The 24,053-nt window shown below is 41.0% G+C and overlaps 1 protein-coding gene across 1 annotated transcript in view; it reads right to left on the bottom strand.

Moving 5' to 3' along the window:
- The window catches only part of GATB (glutamyl-tRNA amidotransferase subunit B), an 82,626-nt gene extending 73,320 nt beyond the window's left edge, over window positions 1-9,306 (bottom strand). Inside the window, exons 1-2 of the mRNA XM_031464723.2 lie at window positions 9,098-9,306; window positions 6,800-6,950 (exon numbers count right to left, since the gene is read on the bottom strand). Of these exons, the coding sequence (XP_031320583.1) occupies window positions 6,800-6,950; window positions 9,098-9,273 (327 nt within the window). The 5' untranslated portion in view covers window positions 9,274-9,306. The remainder of the gene's footprint in view (window positions 1-6,799; window positions 6,951-9,097) is intronic.
- Window positions 9,307-24,053: the final 14,747 nt, after the last annotated feature.

Below are 24,053 nucleotides of genomic sequence, written 5' to 3'. Positions count from 1 at the left end.
GAGACGTTGACGGAGGCGGGAAAGAGCACCAAACAGGAGAGCGAGATGCAAGAGACAGTGTTTGCTAGAGAAGGAAAAATCAGATGGGAGCTTCCTCAACCTTCCATGACCCTACCCAAAAGTACCTTCAGCCATGGGTGGAAGGGGCCACCTTCTCTGAGAGCCATCTTTCTCCCTGTGCTCCAAGGACAGCTCCTGTTTTCTTAGGAGCCTGATACTATCAAGAAGTTCCTCTCCGAGATATGTCACTCCTTTAAAACTAGACTTCAATTGTTTAAGAAAATATTACTGGCATATATTTTGAAGTAATTTATAATGAAAAAACGCAGTTCCCACCACCCTCCCCCGCCAAACCTGAACCACCTGTAGATCTTCTGAGATGTCATGTCCAGTATTTATCTTCCTATTTTTAAATAAAATGCTGTGGGAGGGGACCTTCGGAAAATCCATCACTTTCTGGCCAAGGCTCCTGGCCCTTTGCCATGTGACAATTTTTCCTGAATCTGGGGAAAAGACAGACTTGACAAACTGTCCCAATGACCCCATGTTCTTGTCCTTAGAACCTGGAGCCACAAGACTTGGCCCATTCCAGGCCCAAGAGATAATTTATGTAAGTTCCAAGGTGAGAAGTTTTTGATACTTCTTTTATATCTTATTTGATACTTTTATATCTTATTCTGTCCCATAGAATTTACCCATGCTTGCTGCTTTATCACATCACTCAAGAATAAAATAAGCCACTCTTAAGTACAACCCCATGATGACCTGGACAACACTGAAGTCACAAAGTCAGGCTGGTAGGGAGATAGGTCATCTCACCCATGGGGGAAGCAGAAAGTCCCACCACATGCTTGAACTTGGGTGTGAAAGATCTAGAACGTGAATGAGTCTATTTCCCGGAAGAGCAGGGAAAGGGTGGGAGTTACAGGTGGGCGGATGGGTGCAATTCTGTCACATTTGGATTCTAGGAACAAAAAAAGAGAAATTTCTCCAGCAGGAGGCTGAGAAACCAGCAGAGGTAATATTTGATTATTACTTAATATTTTATATAGAAATTTTTAAAACTTCTTTGAAAAATCTTTTGACTAATAATCTGTCTCTTGAAGGCTCTAAATCTTTCACTCGTTCGTTACCTTATTTAAAAAATTTTTTAAAACTGAAAGAAATAATAACAGCCAAAAAACAAAAACAAAAAGCAATCAATCAACTTAGGGCCTGAAATAGTGGCCTCCCATAATCTGTGGCCAAAAATGTTCCTAGAGTATATTCTTACATTACTTTTTTCTCACTTTATCAATTTAGGACATGACTTCCAATCATGGTAGATAGGAATTTAGTTCTTATACTTGCCAATATCCCAATTACACTTGTCAAATGAATGCTTGGTGTTTCTATTATTATTATGTAAATATGTTTCTCCACTGAGCTGTTAAGTATATACTCCCATTACATTTCCCTTCCTGAACGTTTTGTTTTTTTCCTGGAGTTGATAAGTCTTTCATTTTATCATTTGCTTTTTTTTTTTTTTTTTTTTTACTGCCTATTGCTTATTAGTCTCACAAACTCCAGTTTCTATGTAAAAATCTCATCTACACAAGCATTCGATATCTGCTGTTTCCACCCCACCTCCCTTTTTTTCTTGAAATTTCTCTGTTCCGGCACCACCTCCTCCTCTCCACCAAGTCCTCTGGGTCAGTTGCAGAGCCCACAGTCCCAAACCTCTCTGTTGACTCCAGTAGGTTCCCATGTAATGAAAGGACAATTTTTTTTTTTTTTTAGAAAATGCCTGTTTGAAAATATCATTATTCTACCGCCACACTTGATTTCTAGTGCTAGATACAGAAGTCTAGGTTAGAATGATTTCCTCCCCTCTAAGATTTTTAAAGGCAGGTTCCATTGTCTCCCAGCTTTAAGTGCTGCTTTTAGACGTTCGCAGTGCCTTTCTGATTCCCCGTCCTCTGCATGTGACTTTTCTTTTCTTCTCTGTTACGTTCTGGTATCTTATCTTTATCCCTGGATGCGTTCCTGCACTTCGGGATGACGGGCCTGCATGGGAGGCTATTTTTATTCCTTGAACCAGGTCGCTGGCAGGCCCTTCTGATTTGGAGACTCATGTCCTGGGAAGTTAATCTGTGTTACTTGCTTGATAGTCTCCTCTTACCTATGTTCTCTCTTCTGGAACTCCTATTAATCAGATGTTGGACATCCTGGATTGATTCTCTAATTCTCTAATTTTTCCCCTGGTTGTTCAACTCACTGTATGTGTGTTATACTTTCTGGAAAATTTTCTTGATTTTTATCTTCTGACTCTTCTGGGGTTTTCTTTTCCCCACGCCATAGTTTTAATTTCTAAGAGCTTTTGTTTTGATTATTTGTTTTTAAAAAGTAGTATCGTGTTCTTGTTGCAAGGATGCAAGCTACTTTTTCTTATCTCCCTGAGGATATTTAAAAAAGCTTTTAATTTTTAAAGTATTCTTTTACCCTATGCATTATCTGCTGCCTGTTATTTCTTTCAGTTTTCTTGGTATTTTGGGCTCTGTCCATTATGTAGGAAAATTTCTTCAAATGTCTGGTGACGTGGGCTATTGATTAATATTTTAAAGTAAGGTACTAAAATGCTGATTACAAGTTCTATTTAAATGTCCAGGGCTTACTGACTGGTGGCCTTCATTCTGGGACAATCAGGTGGCCAGGCAGCTTTTTTATTGAGATCTCCCCAAATGTCAATATCAGAAGTTCCTCCCTCTAGGAACGTATCATCTCCAAACAAGTGCCCATGGATTCCTGCTTAGGAGAGGCAAGGAAGAGGAGAGATGGCTGTACCAGGTCATGTGAGCGCCTCAAACAGGGCAGGGAAAGGACTGGGCAGGCCCTGGGGCTCAGAGCACAGATGACATCTGACACTAGTGCCTCTTGCTCTGCCTCAGGCCCCAGGGGGAGTGTGTCCCCGGCTGCATTTCTCCCCAAACTATAGATTCCTGTTGGGGTAAGGCAGGGGATGACCCCGGGTCTACCTGCTCTGTATCCAGTCTCTGAATTAATCCTCCTCTTGCCACCAGCCCCGGCCTCCCACAATACCCACGGATCTCACATTCAGACCCCTCCTGGGTTGCGTAGGGCACACCAGCTCATTTCTCACTAGTGTCCCTTTCTGCAGGCTTTCAGTCCCTCTCTTGGGTTCACTGAACTCCATTCTTTTAAGTCAGGCCTTCCTCCATCTACCATCTCTCATACACTCTGGTCTCCTATCTCACCCTCTTTTGGGTTTAGAACTTTTGAATCCTTTCACTATCATTTTAGTGGGGTTCTCTGGGGTGGGGAGAGACACAGACTAAAATGTATGTATTCACTCTGCCATACTAACCAAAAGCTCCTTTAACTGTCCCTCCGTCAGTATCCCTTTCTCATCAGCATTAAAAAAATTTTATTTTACTGCAGTAAAAACACTCAATCTAAGATCTACCCTCTTAACACACTTTTAAGTGGATGATGCATTATTGTTGACTTAACTCACAAGCACTTAAACATTCTCAAGTTTCTCCAATATGAGGGAAAAGGGAACTAATAAAAAAAGATTCCCCGTCTCCTCACCTACTGCCTTCCCTTTTTCCTCCTAATCAAACTTCTTGACATAGTTGCCTACACTCTTATCCCTTCTTCAACATCCCCAAGTCTCCATCTTCTGCCACCTCCCTTCTCCCCTCATCACTCACTGAAACCCATCTTGCAAAGAGACCCTGCCACTGACAAATCCAGTGGCCACTTCCTAGTCCTCACCTCACTTGAATCTCAGTAAGGTCAACACCACTGTTCTCTCTTCTTCTCAGAACATGCTGTTCCTTGAGTTTTGGGCCCTGTACTCTCCTTACATCTTCCTACCTCTTTGCAAATGGGAAGCACACTCCTTAGTGGGGCTTATCTGGTACAGACTATGCTTTCCGCGCCAGCTTCACCTCTTGCCACACCATGTTCAACTCCTACACTACCATGCATGGAACTTCTTTCAGTTCCGAGAGCAAGCCATGTCCTGTTTTTCTTCTGGTCTTTGTACATCTCATTCACTTTTATTTGGCCAATTTTGCAAATACCCTATATCTGTGTGGAAGGCCACTCCTATGGGCTCCCAGAGCACCCTGTATTTCCATTCCCAACATGTTCACTAAAACCTACTGCAGTTGCCTGCTGACCTGTCCAAGCTCCCTGAAGACAAGACCCACATCTTCTACCGTGTTCAAAGCTGTGTCACTAGAACCTGTATGATGGCTAGTGCATGTATGCATACAAAAAATGTCAGTTGCACAAATGAATAAAGACACAGCTAAGAGGAGGGGAGAATCAAATGCCAACAGAAAGGCACATTTTATCACATTATTTCTTTAATGGGCCAGCAGAGCAAATGAATTTGGTCTATAAAAGAAGACTTTACACTATAACCTAAACTCTTTTGATGGCTCTTTCCTAAATTCTTATCAGTGTATGTGACCAATGGTCATGATATTTCGTACAGAAATATCCAAATGCAGAGTCAGAATAACAGAGCATCAATACACCATCTTCACAGGGCAACTGTCTAAATGTTTCAGAATATTAAAATTCTGTATATAGGTAAATTATAGAGTTTTGAAGTGCTGTGGGAATGACAACGTTTTATTCAGGTAGCTTTGGTATAATTTGGGTCACATACTCAAAACTGGTCTTTTAAAGACAGAAACATTTCTGAAAAGAATCAGATTAGCTCTGTTGAGAGAATAACCCATTAAGCTGCTCAAAGCATGAGTGTGGTGGGCTCTGAAGAGGAAAAACAAATCCCAGCTCAAGCAAAACAGGATTTCTAGCTTTTGACTGTATTTTAATTAATGAAAGCCAAGCTCTCAACGCTCCAGTATCCCAGGCACCTTCCCTGTCACGCTGACATGCTTATCACTGGGCAAGGATCTTCTTCCTTGGTGCATAACAAGAAGTCTTTCAAAGCATGCTGACATTCAGTTAATTTTATTTTGTTTTTTGTTTTTGGAGGGGAGGTGATTAGGTTTGTTTGTTTGTTTGTTTGTTTATTTATTTATTTATTTTTACTGGAGGTACTGGGGATTGAACCCAGGATCTTGTGCCTGCTAGGCATGCACTTTACCACTGAGCTATACCCTCCCGCTTCAGTTATTTTGAACTGTCTCTAACATTTGACCCCATTTAGCCACAACTGAAGAGCCTATTTATAGAAAACATGTCTGTCCGCAAACAGATGTTTTAAATGTGAACTATGGCAAACACCTTGCTAGAGACTACATTCCCAGCTGGAGAAACTTAGAAACAACTCAGAAGCAATGTCTAGTCTCTTGATAATGAAGCACCATGTGGAAAAAAATGTTTCCAGCTCAGATGGAAGAAAGGAGATGTGTTGTGATGAACTGCTTTCCATTCACTTGTCTGAAATAGAGGTTACTTTACTTCTACTCTGAGTCTCTGCCCACAGAAGAATTCATACATTTATAACTGAAAAATTGCCTCTTATCAAACATAAACAATCTCTCCATAAACAGATGCTCTAAGCCAGAGGGAGGGAGGGCAGGTCAGACACCTTTATACTTGTCTTCCCCCAGAAAGACCCAACAATAAATCAAAGGGGACCCTATATACGGTCTACAGGAATAGAAGTCCTCCATGACAAAAAGCACACGTAAGGAAAAAGTTCCAAGACAGAGACACTGCCCCAGTACAACCAAAGCCTGGGCACAGCAGGCATGTTGAAGGCACTGCCCATGATCTTGTACTCCAGGCAGTGACTCTGGAAAAAGTAAACCTCTGCCCCCGCCCCCCTGCCACTGCTCCATTCAACCAGTTTACACCTGTATTAAATGTTAGAGAGTATGGAACTCACCCAGGACAATGTCACCCCCTGCCACCTCCAATCACTACATACACACATTCCCTGCAAGGATGGCAGGAAACCCCGCACCCAGTTGTTACTATATGTCCTGGACAGACTATGGGCCAGTTATTAGCCCAGATACTCACCTTGCTCCTTGTACCCTTTTCTTCAAAATTCAGCCGTCTATTTGAAAATATATGCTACAAGTCTTGTTCATGAGTACAATGTATCTAGTCATTCCTTGGGTTTCAGTGAAAATAAGTAGATAAATGGGTAGTTAACTTAAAGCATGATGCAACTGACTTTCTTCTCCATTACTGACCACTTCTTAATTTTTGGAAACCACAGTCATTGTTGATCTTATACTGTAATATCATGTGATTGATGCTGCTTCCTTTGACTAGACTCGTCCTCTGCCTCCATTTACCCAACTGGCTCCAACCTGACTTCTCAGATAGCTCAGACATCACCTCTTACAACAACCCTTCCTCATCCAAATATTCCCCCTCCCCAGTTCCTCACAACAGTCCTTCTCTTACTGCATTAGGCGTCCCTTCTCAGGGTTCCAAAACCATACTCTGCACCTGACCTTCCTGGGAGCAATCCCACAGTACTCTCCTTGTGTGTAAGACACATCACCCCAGCTTGTCTTTAAACTCCTCAAAGGCAAAGAGCATCGCTCATCTTTATGTTTCAGTTCAAGGCACACACCAGACACTCTGGCATTTATTCTAAAATGTGTGTGAAATGAGACAATGAACGTATGAATACATGGATGATGTTTAGACTTAGAATTATAAAGACGGGTCTTTGGAAAACATTAGGCCATCCTACATCAAACAAAATTCCCTAACAAGCATTTCCTAGGAGCTGATGATGTTCAATAAAACACGAATATCTTCTAATGAAAAAAGCATTAAATAAAAAGCTTACCGGCAGAGTTCCAGGCAGAGATGCATCAAAAAAGGATACCAGAGAATTTGGAGGTGCTGCAAAGTGGACTTGAGATCCAGAGAAGAGTTTAGAGTTGGAGGAAATCTGGGCATGAATTTCCAAACCTACCACAGCTGCCCATTCACGGTCACTAAAAAGAAAGACATAGCAGTGAAGTAGTTAATCTGCCAGCATGCAGGAATTTCTCTGAGCCTAAACCACAAATGTTAATTTCCCACTAGTGGTTTTTTTTTTAATGATTTATCATTATTATTTTTTGGTAGGGGGAGGTAATTAGGTTTACTTCTTTATTTATTCTTAGAGGAAGTACTGGGGATTGAACCCAGAACCTCATGCATGCGAAGCATGCTCTCTACTGCTTGAGCTATAGAGAGCTTCCCCTCATTAGTGTTTTTAACTTATTGAAATTTTATATCCTTACATTTTAAAAAAAGTCCTATTGTTTTGCTGACTAAATCAAAAGCAGTTCATAATGAACACCTACAAGACTGGCAAAACAAAATTCATCTACAACATGGCATGAGGCGAGTTCAGTGTACAAACAAGAAGGTGACAGAAAGGAACAATTTGGCATCATAAAACTATTTAGAAATGGGTATCAGGTGGCGACTGCTTGGCTGACTTTAATGAGAAGCAGCATTTTCTAAATTAACTGTCCTTTATCAATTAATCACTCAGTAAATGAAGAAAGCCAATCCTGTGAACCTTTTTAGAACTAACATAAACATCAAGACTTTACTACTTCAGAAATAATGGTAAATAAATAGTCGCACATCTCATTATCTAAAAAAGGGTAATTCTCAGTCGTGTTTTGAATTCATTTCCTAACAACGGTTTGCAAGTGAAGTAACCAGAGTGACACAGATGTAATAGATCACCACTAAATGATACTCTGAGAATTTTGTGCAAAGGAAAACATTAGGCCATGACATGTGGTTTTTTTTTTTTCTCCCCCTTTGGTTCCCCAAATCACTTTCAATTCCTGAGATCTAGTGTCAGGTTCCTTTGCTTGTTTTACACTTGACAGCTATCAATCCTAAGACGCTGCAATAATGCAGCTTAAATGCTACAATAATCTCTTATCTGGCCACTCCTACTCTGTTGAGTCTGTATGAACATTCCATACATGGGTCTCTCCAGGTTCCTGTAAGTGTGCTTATTCCTTCTGAAACCCACGTATCCTGGGCAATCTGTAGATGGTCTGGTGTACACATACTCTGCATACTGTCTGTCCCTACCTGCTCTTCCCCCAAAAAATTTTCTATATTATCCAAATTTTTGTTTACATGTATTTGGCTTTGTTTCAATCATGTCAACACATGAAGTTCTATACAGTATTGATGGGTTCTTCCTTTTTAAAGTTTGGGAGCACAACCTGTAATTGAGAGGAATTACACTAAGAACTCATCAGAAATTCTGCATTCACTAAAACCTTATTCAATGTACTTCTGCAGTTTAATTACATGAGAGAAGACTTTCCACTCACAGTGAGATAATTAAATTTGTGAAAGGAATAGAAACAATGTTTCTGGGCATTTTCCCTCTGTTCCTCCAACAGAAAAGTAAAAATAATGGCAACCTCACTATCTCAAAGGAAAAACTGAATTAGACACGTGCCTTATGTTTCTGTGCTTAAAAAGAAAAACATAAAAAAGAAAAGAAACTAGGTCTTATACAGTGAAAAATAAACAGCTGTTCAGAGGCTACTGAGCAAAATAAGCAAAACTGTCTACATAAACACACGGAACATCTCTTGTAATGGCTGCATCCTCCTAGTTTAGACACATGTTCAAAATGAATCGCTTCCACAGACAGATGGTGTTTTCTGACTAGTAATATTAAGCAATCACCATCCAAAGCTTGTTGGTAAGGCTCCCTTTTTACCTTTAAAACACTGATGGCCCATGGTAGCGCTAAATAAATGTCAGCTAAATAAGACCCTGATTCACCGACCCCGCTACTGGTGCTACTAGTAAGGTGACTGAATCTACTTTTCTATCTGTGCTGCTTTTGATTCAAGAAAACATCTATTTTACATTCGCGAATTTCCCAAATATGCCTATCTACCTGAAGAGAGTAGTTTATGTATGGGGGCGGGGCTGACAGAGGGCCAGTTCCGTGCTTTCATTTAGGTTTCAGGATTGCAAGTTATAGCCCAACACCTTCCCACCCATCAAATCGTCTAGACTGTGGGTTGGGCTGTAGTGGCTATCATCTCCCCAGTCCCGCGGTTCCATCTCACATTTAAGTGGTTAATAATGGTACGAAACAGTATACCCTTTCCTCGGCTCCTGGGCCGTGATGAGGGACTGCCGAGCCACTGAGCTCTGTCCCCTTTTCCCGCTGGACGTGGATGCAGTCGGAACCCCTCTTCCGTGGCAAGAACAGCCGCCAATCCGGGCGAAAGCCCAACACCTTCCAGGACACAACCAACGCAGCACGGGCGCCGCCATTGCCCCGCCACACTCCTGGTCAGGTGACACAGCTTCCCTCTGCCGCGAGGCTCTCTGGGAAGCGTAGTTCAGGAAATGGATAAAACGTGCTAGGCTCCTACCGGAAGACTACTATTCCCGGGGAGCACTGCGACTTGCAGGCTGCCGGAACCCGGACGGCGAGGGAGGGAGGGACAAATGGGAGAGAGTGTGGGAGGGTTTCTGGGTCGGAAGGTGTGACTCCTCCTAGCGGGGAGCTGGAGAGGATTGTAGCTGTGAGCACGTGTGTAGAGTTCGAGTGAGACCAAGTGGTACCGAAGATCGGGAGCTGAGAAACCTGGCCAGGATTTTATACCCTACTTAACTTTTCAAGCTGACGTAAATGACCTTGACATCTCCGCGTCGATTTCCTGAATCCCAAACTCACGCAGTTTTTTTTTTTCTGTATACTTCCACTTCACACACCAATTTGTGCATTAATGCAGCAAATACTTACTTGCGTGCCTGCTGTGTGCCAGACACTGCTCTTAAAAACTGAGGATTCATCAGTGAGCAAGACAGTTACGGCCGCTGTGCTCATAGAGCTTACGTTCCTGGCAGACGAGACACAGAAAATTTAACAAAACATAGGATATTTCCATATAGGTAAAAAGAGCTATTTTTCAGCAGAGGTGCTTGGAGACAAACAACCTAGACTGAACCTTCAGGTATGTTTTAACTTACTATTTTTGTTCTTGGCCAGTATTTGAAACACTTTGTACATACAGGAGGAAGCCTTGATAGCAGGTACAGTCATCCCAGGGGACTTTTTTTTGTTTTCCTGCTTCAAAACTCATCCCCTTCTTGAAAACTCCCACCGATTTCTTGCATTTGAACACAATTTAGAATAGCTATTCAACCATTCTTTATAATACTGCCCTATTTTAATACTCCACATAGTGCTTCTGACTATCTGATACTTACCTTCTGTCTCCACAAGCTCCTTGAGAAGGGGGAATTTGTCTGCCCTATTCAATGCAGTATTACCAGAGTACAAAGTAGTCCCCTCAAAAATATTTGTTCAATGCAGTATTACCAGAGTACGAAGTAGTCCCCTCAAAAATATTTGTTCAGTGAAGAATGCATTTGACAAGGGATGGAGTGGATGCCCTTTGGAGCAGTCATTGTGTAGGAGAAAGGTAATGCTGTGTAGGAGGCAGAGAGAAATTGACCTCTGTGAAATAGATTTGGGAGGTAAGACAGGGACTTGGTGATGGATTGGATAGGTGGTGGAAGACTAGGTGGGGTCAAGTAACTCCTGAATTTCTGGCTCCTACAACTGAATGACTGATGAAGTTATTCACTGAGATAAGGAAATTAGAAAAGAAGTTGGTTTGCAGGAAAATATGACTTTAGTTGCCTTGGAGACATACAAGAGGAGAAGTCAAAGAAGTATCATTGATGCCTAATTCTGAGTATGGAGCAGGGGGAAAGCTGCATACTCTGCATACTTCACACTGATAGATTTGCAGTTATTGATCAAGAACCTGTTGATTAGACATCTGTAACTATTGTCTATTTCCATTAATACTCTTGTGCAGTTTTAATATTATGCAATTTAATCCTTCCATGTAGGCAATTTTACTTTCCTTAAAATTGTCATTATCTACTTTTTCTATCTCCTTTTTTCGTCCATGATCACTGATCCAAATTGCTATGTCAAAAGTATTTTCCCATGACCCAAAATGAAAATGAGAGAAATGACAGCGATGGCAAAGCAGAAATGGAGATTTGTTCCAAAATGTATCTCGAACCATTGCCCTTTCTATCAGGTTCAGATCACTCTTTAGATCCTTTGTTAGTATCTCTCCCCTGAGTTTCTGTCTTTCCCACCTTTACTCTAGGTAAGCTGGCTTTCTCTTTCTTATTTGGCGCCTCAGGTTTACCTAGTCCAGCCTGTGGGTCAGGGGAATTGCCTCCGATCACAACGTGGTTCCACCTTTGATGGGACTACAGAGGACAGGAGAATCCTATATCTTGGAAGTGAGCATGGGCATCCTTTAGCCAAAAGGAGAGGGAGATCCTTGCTACCTTACCACTACTGGTCAGCCTACTTAGGAGGCAACTTACTCCCCAATGTGGCTAGGGATGTTTTGAAAGCCACTGTGAGAGAGCAACATACCTAATGAAAATCCTCATTTCATGGGCAAAATGTACTATAATGGAAACTCATCTTTGCTTATGAAGCAGTATTATGCCGTGATAGCATATCCCACCCCACCAGTAGAGGGAGAGAAAATCCAATACATGTAGGTGTATTTGCTTTCTTTCACAAATGGAAACCTTCCAGTTGGATGTGTATTACGTAGTCCTTTCAAAATCCCACAAGAGCTCATGGCTTTCTCCTCCCACAAGGTTATCATTTCTGGAAATGCCCATTGGCTTCCTCGTGCTGGGTCTGGTGTCTAGGAGTGAGTTGTTTTCCCTCCTGCCTTCCTCCTTAGCTAGTCAGAGGCTCCCACCAAACCTTCTACCATGAAACCGTTTCTCCTGCCACCCTCCCACATGCCAAATTCACTGTCTGTCAGAGCTCTTACTGACAGCTCTCTAGCTAAGAGAGCTATTTTGGTTCCACCGAAAACGTAGCTGTCACCTGGAAGACACAGAGATTTTCACTTTCAAGAAGCTCAGAAGGTTGTAGGTCAGGGTTTCTAGCAAAAACATTTTCTTAGGGAGAGTTTCTCAGCTCTTATTTTCTTCACATAATTGACACAGTACAAATAAAGTTAGAACAGGTTTTAAAAAAGATATGTAAGCCAGAACAGAGTTTTGAGTTGTTACTTCTAAATGGCAGTAGTTAGGAAGTGTATCTAAAATAACATGCTTGGTTTTGTTTAGTATTCTTCAGAGAATCTTTGAATGTCAGAGTTGGAACAGACTGGCTTACCTCAGTGTTTGACTCAGAATCCCTAGGTATCTATATAAACATGTCGATTTCTGAACACAAATCATTTCCCCACCCCACCCCACATCTGAGTTGTATTTAACCATAATCACTTTCTTTCTCATCCTTTTCCCTAGTTTGAGTTGGAGGCAATGTTGAGAAAACATGGTATTCTAGGGTTTATAACTTCTTCAGTATCATGGGTACAATATGAGGGAATGACACAAATGGCTCTAAGTTTCCATTTTTTTAAATAAAGTAAACTATTTTAAACATTGAAATTTCAAGTAAAATTAAAAGGAGATAGTATCCACTCTTCATTTTGATAATGTGTCGTGGCAATGTATCTCAACATTGATTTATATGCAATTTTGAATCTTAAAATTATGTTAACTAACCTACCTAGTCTTTGATTAACTACTTTTGTTTTGTAGAAACAAAGGCAGTGTTTTAAAGACATTTAGCAGACTAATAAAGAAAATGCTCCTTAGAGCTGAATAGGCTGGTTATCTGAGTATTTCTTAACACAGCTGTGAGTTTAGTTCCTCTGTGTGACTGATAGTTTCTATCAGTTCCATGGCTGTAGCGCCCGGCCTGCTGCCTTGAATGTTATACCCTGTGGGGAGGGAGGAAAGTCAATACCTAAAAAAGGAAAAAGGTCCACTGAAGATGATGTGCATATGACAAAAATAGACAGCAGCATTTTCATGTAGGAAGAACCTTGGCACTAGAGGAAGCCCTGTTTTTGAAAAAGCATTCTGAAAACATAAAGTTCCTTTTTAGAAAAACCACAGTGTAAGACCCCAGTCGAGTGTCATTGGGGAAGAAGAAAGACTGGGAACAGGTGCATGCTGGGCAATCAGGAGAACAGGATTCATTTCCTTTTATTTTACCATCAAGTCTCGATACTGATAAAATACTGATGTGGAGGGAACAATTGCTTTTTCTAGAAGATTGCTTTGAGGCAGAGAAATCTATAGCTTTTTATTCCTTCTAAAGCAGGGAAATAGAGCACCCTGTCAATGTCTTTGTAGAGATGAAGTGCCGGCTGGGGAAGACGAGGCCATGCCCTTCCTTCTTCTGTATGGTCTCGGGATGGCTTCTGTTTTCCCAGGCCTTTTCTTTGCTGAAAATCGGACTAATCCTGGAAGCAATCAGGAATGATGTGTAAGAGAGAAGCCCCACCTCTCCACATCCCCATGACTCAGCTTACTTCAAAGACTATACTTCTGAGTTGCAAGTAATGGGCAGTAGACCATGTTGAACAATGCGTGCCTGTAAGCTGTGTGGCCAGATCCCTGCTGTGCACTAAGAAGCTCTCCCTTTTGTGCTTTAGGATTGGGTATTTGGCCTTCAAAGTGACAGATCTTGTGCACACACACACACACACAACTAAGCAGTATCTTATTTCAGGATGATGCACAGATAATGATTAAGAGCTTTTAGGTTTCAAAACAGATAATGTTTTTGTATATCAGAGGGTTCTCTTGATTTTACGTCTAAAGATTATGAGAAGTACAAGTATGACGTTAAAGAACTATGCCACCAAGATACGTGAGCTCCGATGACACCTTTCCCTCTGTGGATGAACTCCCACTTGAGGACTGAAGGGAAGGTGTATCAGAGTCCACCAGGGTGGTACAGAAGAGAGCAGATAGGCTTATCTTGCACATCCTGGCAGATAATCAGTGTCATTACCTGCGACTATCTGAACTGGATCTCTGTATCTAGGCTGCCCTTGAACCAAGAATGGATGGGCTGCACAAAGTAATAAAGGCTGAAATCTCGGTGGCAGAGCCTTCAGGGCTCCCCACAGTTTAACGTATGGCCATTGAGAGGAAATTTAGTGCTCCATCAAGAGGGGCCAGATTGAATTAAAACCAAGCGGCTCAATCCAAACACATTAGCAATCAAATGATATAACTCCTGAGATAAATGCAAAGAGAGAGACAGAAAAACATTCCCAGTGATCCGTGAATACTGATTAGGGAGGAAAAGACCAGCACAGACATTATTCATATCTCCTCGGAGTCTGACTCTAGATTCGAATTCACGAATCAGATTTGATACCTTGACTCAACAGTAATTTCAAGTTGTTGTTGATTCTACACTTAGACCAGCTTTGCTGCTAAAAAGGCATTTTCTCCCCTTTTACATATAGTAAAAATGAAAAGAAATGATGCTAATAATGGGACTGGCTATTGTGTTTTTCAAAAGACAAGAGAGAGTAAGATTATATAGAAGTGCCACACTGGCAAACAGCAAGGACTCATCTAGCCTCATATTCGATCTGTATTCATTCTCTGAAGCCATTAGCTTTATTTTGGCTGCCCTGGTACATTGGTAAAGGATCTCTGGGAAACATTTTGCAGTGATTCAGAGCCCATGACTCCTCAAATTTTATATAGATTTATTAAATAAACGCATTACCTCCCACTCGCCACCCTGAAACTCACAGAGTCTCATGAGATGTTCTCACAGTTTATGAGGGTCAGTTTGACATTGTATAGTCTCAGAATTTAGTGTCCATAGCAGATGTCAAAAATGAGGAATCTGGAGTTTAGGGGAGAAAATTATTCACCTTGCTTAGTTCTCTAGACCAGTGACCATTTCAGCTGCCCGGGGACTTTCTCCTGGGATCTGTGACCAGAGGACATCAGCAGCTATGTGACAGCCTTCCTCATAGCAAGTCTGGGAACAGGAATGGTAGCTCACTTCCCCAAGGAAGACCAAGGCTACTTTGCTAGTTGCCTACATTGTTCATTATCTCTTTCTAGAAACGCCAGCTAGACTTCCCTCTGCCCTACTCTTCCTTTTGCCCAACGGAGATCTAAGGTGCCACTTATTACCAAGTGATGGTGTCCTTTTGCGTTGGTTCTGTTGTGTAGTGAGTCCCACGAACTGTGCTTCTCACTGTGAAGTCAATAGTTATTGTCCACAGAGTTGAAAAATAAAGCTGAAAAATGTGTTTTTTGTTGGATTTCTGTGGCACCATTGAATCAAACGTTGGGTCAACTCTTTCTTCTTTTGAAAAATGCTGTTGTTTATTTTCAATTGTCAAGAAACAACAAGCTTGGAAGAGGTCTTGCAGTGTCATGTGGCAAGACGGGCCAAATTACAGAAAATCAATTAGTTGCTGTTACAGGAGTCATGTATCTGCTGTCCTGTTCTGGCTCTGGTTACCATGGCTAATGTCTGCTCCTCTCCAGAGGAATTCTTAGGAGAACACCACCCAAACGTTGTTTCTTGAGAGCAAAAACCAAGTAAGACCTAGGCATTCAATCTTTGCTAATCAAGATGGAGGCAGAAATAACCACCTTTCTTCCGATACTTTTAAATCACATACTCTTTTTTTTTTTTAACATTTTTTATTGATTTATAATCATTTTACAATGTTGTGTCAAATTCCAGTGTTCAGCACAATTTTTCAGTTATTCATGGACATATACACACTCATTGTCACATTTTTTTCTCTGTGAGTTATCATAACATTTTGTGTGTATTTCCCTGTGCTATACAGTGTAGTCTATTCTACAATTTTGAAATCCCAGTCTATCCCTTCCCACCCTCCACCCCCCTGGTAACCACAAGTCTGTATTCTCTGTCTGTGAGTCTATTTCTGTCCTGTATTTACGCTTTGTTTTTGTTTGTTTGTTTGTTTTTGTTTTTGTTTTTTAGATTCCACGTATGAGCGATCTCATATGGTATTTTTCTTTCTCTTTCTGGCTTACTTCACTTAGAATGACATTCTCCAGGAGCATCCATGTTGCTGCAAATGGCATTATGTTGTCGGTTTTTATGGCTGAGTAGTATTCCATTGTATAAATATACCACCTCTTCTTTATCCAGTCACCTGTTGATGGACATTTAGGCTGTTTCCATGTTTTGGCTATTGTAAATAGTGCTGCTATGAACATTGGGGTGCAGGTGTCATCCTGAAGTAGATTTCCTTCTGGATACAAGCCCAGGAGTGGGATTCCTGGGTCATATGGTAAGTCTATTCCTAGTCTTTTGAGGAATCTCCATACTGTTTTCCATAGTGGCTGCACCAAACTGCATTCCCACCAGCAGTGTAGGAGGGTTCCCCTTTCTCCACAGCCTCTCCAGCATTTGTCATTTGTGGATTTTTGAATGACGGCCATTCTGACTGGTGTGAGGTGGTACCTCATTGTAGTTTTGATTTGCATTTCTCTGATAATTAGTGATATGGAGCATTTTTTCATGTGCTTTTTGATCATTTGTATGTCTTCCTTGGAGAATTGCTTGTTTAGGTCTTCTGCCCATTTTTGGATTGGGTTGTTTATTTTTTTTCTTATTGAGTCACATGAGCTGCTTATATATTCTGGAGATCAAGCCTTTGTCGGTTTCACTTGCAAAAATTTTCTCCCATTCCATAGGTTTTCTTCTTGTTTTATTTCTGGTTTCCTTTGCTGTGCAGAAGCTTGTAAGTTTCATTAGGTCCCATTTGTTTATTCTTGCTTTTATTTCTTCTAGGAGAAAATTTTTGAGATGTATGTCAGATAATGTTTTGCCTATGTTTTCCTCTAGGAGGTTTATTGTATCTTGTCTTATGTTTAAGTCTTTAATCCATTTTGAGTTGATTTTTGTATATGGTGTAAGGGAGTGTTCTAGCTTCATTGTTTTCCATGCTGCTGTCCAGTTTTCCCAACACCATTTGCTGAAGAGACTGTCTTTATTCCAATGTATATTCTTGCCTCCTTTGTCAAAGATGAGTTGACCAAAAGTTTGTGGGTTCATTTCTGGGCTCTCTATTCTGTTCCATTGGTCTATATGTCTGTTTTGGTACCAATACCATGCTGTCTTGATGACTGTAGCTCTATAGTATTGTCTGAAGTCTGGGAGAGTTATTCCTCCAGCCTCTTTCTTTCTCTTCAGTAATGCTTTGGCAATTCTAGGTCTTTGATGGTTCCATATGAATTTTATTATGATTTGTTCTAGTTCTGTGAAATCTGTCCTGGGTAATTGGATAGGGATTGCATTAAATCTGTAGATTGCCTTGGGCAGTGTGAGCATTTTAACAATATTGATTCTTCCAATCCAAGAGCATGGAATATCTTTCCATTTTTTAAAGTCTTCTTTAATTTCCTTCATCAATGGTTTATAGTTTTCTGTGTATAATTCTTTCACCTCCTTGGTTAGATTTATTCCCAGATATTTTATTATTTTGGGTGCTATTTTAAAGGGGATTGTTTCTTTACTTTCTTCTTCTGTTGATTTATCGTTAGTGTAAAGAAATGCAACTGATTTTTGAACGTTAATTTTGTAACCTGCTACCTTGCTGAATTCTTCAATCAGCTCTAGTAGCTTTTGTGTGGACCTTTTAGGGTTTTCTACATATAGTAACATGTCATCAGCATATAATGACACTTTTACCTCTTCTTTTCCAATTTGGATCCCTTTTATTTCTTTCTCTTGCCTGACTGCTATGGCTAGGACTTCCAGGACTATGTTGAATAGGAGTGGTGATAGTGGGCATCCTTGTCTTGTCCCAGATTTTAATGGGAAGCTTTTGAGTTTTTCACCGTTGAGTACTATGCTGGCTGTAGGTTTGTCATATATAGCTTTTATTATGTTGAGATATGTTCCCTCTATACCCACTTTGGCGAGAGTTTTTATCATAAATGGGTGTTGAATTTTATCAAATGCTTTTTCTGCATCGATTGAGATGATCATGTGGTTTTTGTCCTTTCTCTTGTTGATGTGATGTATCACACTGATTGATTTGCGTATGTTGAACCAGCCTTGTGTCCCTGGGATGAACCCCACTTGGTCATGATGTATAATCTTTTTTATGTGTCGTTGGATTCTATTTGCTAAAATTTTGGTGAGGATTTTGGCGTCTATGTTCATCAGTGATATTGGCCTATAATTCTCTTTTTTTGTAGTGTCTTTGCCTGGTTTTGGTATCAGGGTGATGGTGGCTTCATAGAATGAGTTTGGGAGTATTCCCTCCTTTTCAATCGTCTGGAAGAGTTTGAGAAGGACTGGTATGAGTTCTTCTTTGTATGTTTGGTAGAATTCCCCGGTGAAGCCGTCCGGTCCTGGACTTTTATTTGTAGGGAGGTTTTTAATTGCTATTTCTATTTCCTTTCTAGTGATCGGATTGTTCAAGTGTTCAGATTCTTCTTGATTCAGTTTTGGTGGACAGTATGTTTCCAGAAACTTGTCCATCTCCTCTAGGTTATCCAGTTTGGTTCCATATAGTTTTTCATAATATTCTCGTATGATATTCTGCATTTCTATTTTGTTTGTTGTAATTTCTCCATTTTCCTTTCTTATTTTGCTAACTTGTGCTCTCTCTTTTTTCTTCTTTGTGAGTTTGGCCAGAGGTTTGTCGATTTTATTTACTTTTTCAAAAAACCAGCTTTTGGTTTGGTTGATTTTTTCTATGGTCTTGTTAATCTCTATTGTATTTAATTCCTCTCTGATCTTTATTATTTCCTTCCTTCTGCTGCTTTTTGGGGCTTTTTGTTCTTCTTTTTCTAATTCATTCAGGTGGTGGGTTAAGTTGTTTATTTGAGATTGTTCTTCTTTTTTGAGGAAGGCCTGTATCGCTATAAACTTCCCTCTTAGCATTGCCTTTGCTGTGTCCCATAGGTTTTGAGTGGTTGTGCTTTCATTATCATTTGTCTCAAGGTATTTTTTAATTTCAGCTTTGATTTCCTCATTGATCCATTGTTTTTTCAATAACATATTGTTTAATCTCCATGCTTTCCTTTTTTTCTCCTTTGTTTCTCTATTGTTGATTTCCAGTTTCATGGCATTGTGGTCAGTAAAGATGCTTGAGATAATTTCTATCTTCTTAAAATTGTTGAGGTTTCTTTTGTGCCCAAGTACATGATCGATCCTGGAAAATGTTCCATGTGCACTTGAAAAGAATGTATATCCTATTTTTGGGGGGTGTAATGCTCTGAAAATATCCACCAAATCTAGTTTTTCTATTGTAGTATTTAATTTCTCTGTTGCCTTGTTTATTTTCTGTCTGGAAGATCTGTCTAGTGATGTTAATGCAGTGTTAAGATCTCCAACTATGATTGTATTCCCATCAATATCCCCCTTTATCTCTGTTAGTAATTCTTGTATGTACTTAGGTGCTCCTATATTGGGTGCATATATATTAACGAGTGTAATATCCTCATCATGTATCCCTCCTTTAATCATTATAAAATGTCCTTCTTTATCTTTCTTTATGGCCTTTGTTTTAAAGTCTATTTTGTCTGAAATCAGTACTGCAACACCTGCTTTTTTGGCTTTTCCATTTGCATGGAATATCCTTTTCCATCCTTTCACTCTCAATTTATATGTGTCCTTCTCCCTAAAGTGGGTCTCTTGTATGCAGCATATTGAAGGTTCTTGCTTTATTATCCAGTCTGCCACTCTGTGTCTTTTGACTGGAGCATTTAGTCCGTTAACATTTACAGTAATTAATGATAGATGTGTGTTTATTGCCATTTTGAACTTATCTTTGCAGTTGAATTGGTATATCCTCTTTGTTCCTTTCTTCTTCCTTTTGTGGTTTGGTAATTTTCCTTTGTATTATCATGGATTCTATTTACTTTTTGTGACTCCTTTGTAAATTTTTGGCTTGTGGTTACCCTTTTTTGTAAATCTGTCAACCCATTACTATAACTGTTTTTATTAAACTGATAGTAACATGATCTCAAACCCATCCTACTGTTAAAAAAAATTTAAAAAAGAAAGAAAAAAATATTCTATACTTCCCTGCCTCCCTCTCCCACTCTCAGTGATTTGTATGTCTTCTTTTATAATTTCATGTTTACTTTATTTGTAATTCATGAGTTATCACCTTTCCAGTTGTGTGTTTCTCATTTCTGTAGCATCCTGCTGCTTTTCTATTTAGAATAGCCCTTTCAGTATTTCTTTTAGCATGGGTTTAGTGTTGCTAAACTCCTGCAGCTTTTTTTTTGTCTGTGAAACTCTTTATTTCTCCTTGTATCCTCAAGGATAGCCTTGCTGGATAAAGGATCCTAGGCTGCATCTTTTTTTCATTCAGGGCTTTGAATATATCTTGCCACTCCCTTCTGGCCTATAGTGTTTGTGTAGAGAAATCAGCTGAGAGCCTTATGGGGGTTCCCTTGTAACTTACTCTTTGCTTTTCTCTTGCTGCCTTTAGAATCATTTCTTTATCCTTGACTCTGGCCATCTTGATTATGATATGTCTTGGTGTGGGTCTATTTGGGTTCTTCCTGTTTGGGACCCTCTGAGCTTCCTGTACTTGGATATCTGATTCCTTCTTTAAGTTTGGGAAGTTTTCAGTCATGATTTCTTCAAAAACCTTTTCAATCCCCTTTGATCTTTCTTCTCCTTCTGGGACCCCTATTATGCGAAGATTGGGACACTTTATATTATCCCATAGGTCCCTTTTGCTATTTTCATTATTTTTTATTTGCTTCTCTTGTAGTTCTTCTGAATGGGTGCTTTCTATTGCCCTGTCTTCTAGATCACTAATTCGTTCCTCTGCATTATCTAGTCGGCTTTGCACAGCTATTAGATCATTCCTCATCTCTGTCAATGAGTTTGCCCATTCTACTTGGCTCTTCTTTATAGCTTCAATTTCATTTTTGACATATTTTATATCTCTAAACACTATCTCTTTTAATTCCTTCAGCAATTCAATCACTCCTTTTTTGAAATCTTGATCTAGTAGGCTATCGATGTCTATTTCGTTGATCTTTCTTTCAGGGGATTTCTCTTGTTCTTTTAATTGGGAAAGGTTTTTCTGCTTCTTCATCTTGCTCATACCTCTTTGGCACTTTATGGAGTATCAGTTGTTTATTTTGGTCCTTAAGGATTTTATCTATCTGATGCCTATTTAGGAATAGAACTTAGGAAAAAAAGAAAAAAAAATAGAGAGAAAGAATTTTAAAAGAAGGAAGAAAGAGGGTTTGAAAACAGTGTATAATGAATAATAAAAGAGTGAGTTGAAGCAGAGTATTAATCGGGTTGAGACGTCCTTTTAAAAACTTTACAAAAAAAAGGGGGGGGGGAGATGAATAGATGTATTTGAAACCTGTGTCTAATCAATAGCAGGACATCAAAACCCAAGAGAAATAGAAATGAATTAAGAAGTAAAGATTAAGAGAGTAATAGAAAATAGAACAGGTAAAAACAGATTTAAAAAAAAGGGGGGGGGGGGTTTGTCGGTGTTCTCCTGGAGTCTGTGTGCTTTTAATGTGAAGTCTTTCTGTCTTCGTCCTGTTTTGGAAGCTCAGCTTGCTGTTTTCAGAGGCCCTCCGTTGGCGCCCTCTTCTGTGCTGCTCCCAGCACCTGTCGGCAAGCAGATCGCGCCTCCTCCTAACACTGGGTCAGGTGCAGCTCTCTGCTGTGGGCGGGCGGGTGGGTCGTTGCCCCTCTGGATGCCACAGTCAGATGTTGCAGACTGGCCGGGTAGGAGGGCGGGTCGTGCCCCCTCCCAGCACCTCGGTCAGGGGCTGTGTTCCTGCCCGAAAGGCGGGGGAGGGGGGGGCGCTCTCCCTCTACCTGCGTTGCCGGTAGTTCTGCTGTCTGTGCGGCTGCGCGCTCTGCCCTGGTGGGCGCTCCGCAGGTGGGCTCGGGGAAGACCGAGGCACAGCCCTGTCCCTGCTCTGAGCCAAAACCCAGCTCCTTGTTTGTGTTTGTGGAGCAAGTTCTCTGAGGGACCAGAATGGAAGGATCCTATCTGCCCTGGGCTGCAGGCCAGTCTCAGTCTGGCCTTTGAGGATGCTAAGCCCTTCGGTGCGGATGCAGGTTTCGCCCCCGCCCCCGCCTGGGTGATCAGCGCCGGAGGATATGGCGGCTGTTCCTGAGCCCTGCCTCTCTTCCCCTGAAAACCTTCCGCGGGTTTTCAGAGATGGGGGTGTGCACCCTTCCCCCGAGAGCACATCAACCTTGCTGTTTTATGGAGGGCCCAGGTTGTTATGCCCTGTGCACCCACAGCCACGGCGCACAGCCCCTTGCGTTCCCCCGGGGCTGCCTCCGTGCAGCCGCCCCCGTCCTCCGCCGGGCTTGTGAAGCCTGGCCCTGCCCGCGGCTGCCAGCCCGCGTCTCAGGCTGGGTGTCGGGGGGACGCTCTGTGCCCGTTTAACCTAGTTCTGTTAGTCAAGGGCTGCTCTGTACAGATCCGAGCCTCGGAGGCTCCCCCTCCGTCCAGCTGGCCTCTCAGTTGGAGAGGGGAGACCCAGCGAGCGAGCGCCAGTCCTCCTTTGCCGCTCCCTCCCCGCGGGACCCGTCCCGCCCTGCTTTGCCTTTTGTTCTTCCTTTTTTCCTTTTCTCCTACTAGATTTTTGGCATCTTTATCTTTTGAAGAGGGCGATGTTCTGTCGGAGTTCCACAGGTGCTCTGGTTGGCTGAGTGGGTCTGTAGATGTGGGTCTTGGTGTATTTGTGGGAGAGGGTGACCTGCGAGCGTCCTTCTACTCCACCATCTTCTCCCGGAACCCTTAAATCACATACTCTTGAAAGAGCAATTAACATTTGGTTTCTGATGCCTATAATTTCCAAATCCTTCAGCTTCTGTATCATACTATCTGTGCCTTCTGACATAAGAGAAAGGCTATCATGTTTCCCGGGCATGTGGTTTCACCCAAGTCTCATCTATGTCGAGAATTCTTCTCTGTTTTCCCCTGATACAAAATCAACTAACAAGTTCAACCGGAAAAATATATTTAGGCCTAAAGTGTTCATTATTTCATAAGGTTATTTTTTCATTGATTTACATTTGAATATGCCTTTCTGCCAAGATGAACATTGCCTCAAAATTTTCCTTGCTTTTCTCTTTTACATATTTTTAAAGGAATATTTAGTGTCAAAGATTCACTGTGGTGTCAGATAGCTGTTTATTTTAGACCTAGGGAAACCAAAGAGATCTAAATACAGGAGCTCCAAACATACATATTTAAAGGTAAACAACATTAACAGCTGATTTCAGAATGTTAGTAATTCCATTTCCCCTGCTGTAGAACGAGGCAGCCATAATCAATGAAATCTTCGAGTAACATTGACGTGCACTTAAAATAAAGCACAGAAGAATTGTTTTACAGAGTTGTTAAGCAACAGAAAACTTGTAGGAGGCCAAGTTCTAACTCCTGTGTTATCTAGAGCCTATAATTAATTTTTCAAAATCAAAACACCTTTAAAAATAGCCTTGTGTATTGAATTCCAGCACGATGCTGCTTTTTGTAGAGCCATTCCTATAAAATGCAAGTTTATTTATAGATTGCAAGTGACTCAAAGGTGTTGCAGTATCAAAGGAAATGACACTCTCGAGTCTTCGTTCAGGGTTGCTTGGGGCTCCCTCAGAATGCTCAATGCGCTAAGAGGATCACTTTTAGTTTTCAGAAGAAAAGGAATTTCATAACTTAAAATGGTGGGACAGATGGAATTTCCTGATTAATATTTTAATGTTTGGTGTTAAACATAATAGTGAAAGGAAGAGTTCTGAGAGTAAGCCCAATTAACATTTCATAAAATTGACTGTTCTAGGTACAGCTTACCCTTTATCTTTATGGTTTCCGCCCACTGTCTTCCTGGACAACCTGACTACCTTGAAGAATGGAGTACGGCCAACTTATGTCCCTCTTTCCTTCGTTCCTTCCTTTTCTTCTTCACTCAGCTTCCTGCTTCCATTTCTCCCCATGTCTATTCATTGAGTCCTGACTAGGCTACAGACACCGTTCCAGGGCTTACTTTGTCCTATTCTCTATGGATTTTGGTAGAAACAATGTTTTTAACAGTCTGTAATTGTAAGTGACTGCTGCTGGAAGGTGTCACTCTTATTGTGCAAGAGACTCTTCACAGACCAGCTTAGAGTTTTATAGAAACTAGTCTTTGTGATGTTGAAAGCAAAGGTGCACATTCTC

Source organism: Camelus dromedarius, chromosome 1 (genome assembly GCF_036321535.1).
Source record: "Camelus dromedarius isolate mCamDro1 chromosome 1, mCamDro1.pat, whole genome shotgun sequence".
In the NCBI taxonomy this organism is placed as follows: Eukaryota; Metazoa; Chordata; class Mammalia; order Artiodactyla; family Camelidae; genus Camelus; species Camelus dromedarius.
Note: the sequence above shows the minus strand (reverse complement) of the source record. Positions and strands in the feature narration are given on the sequence as shown.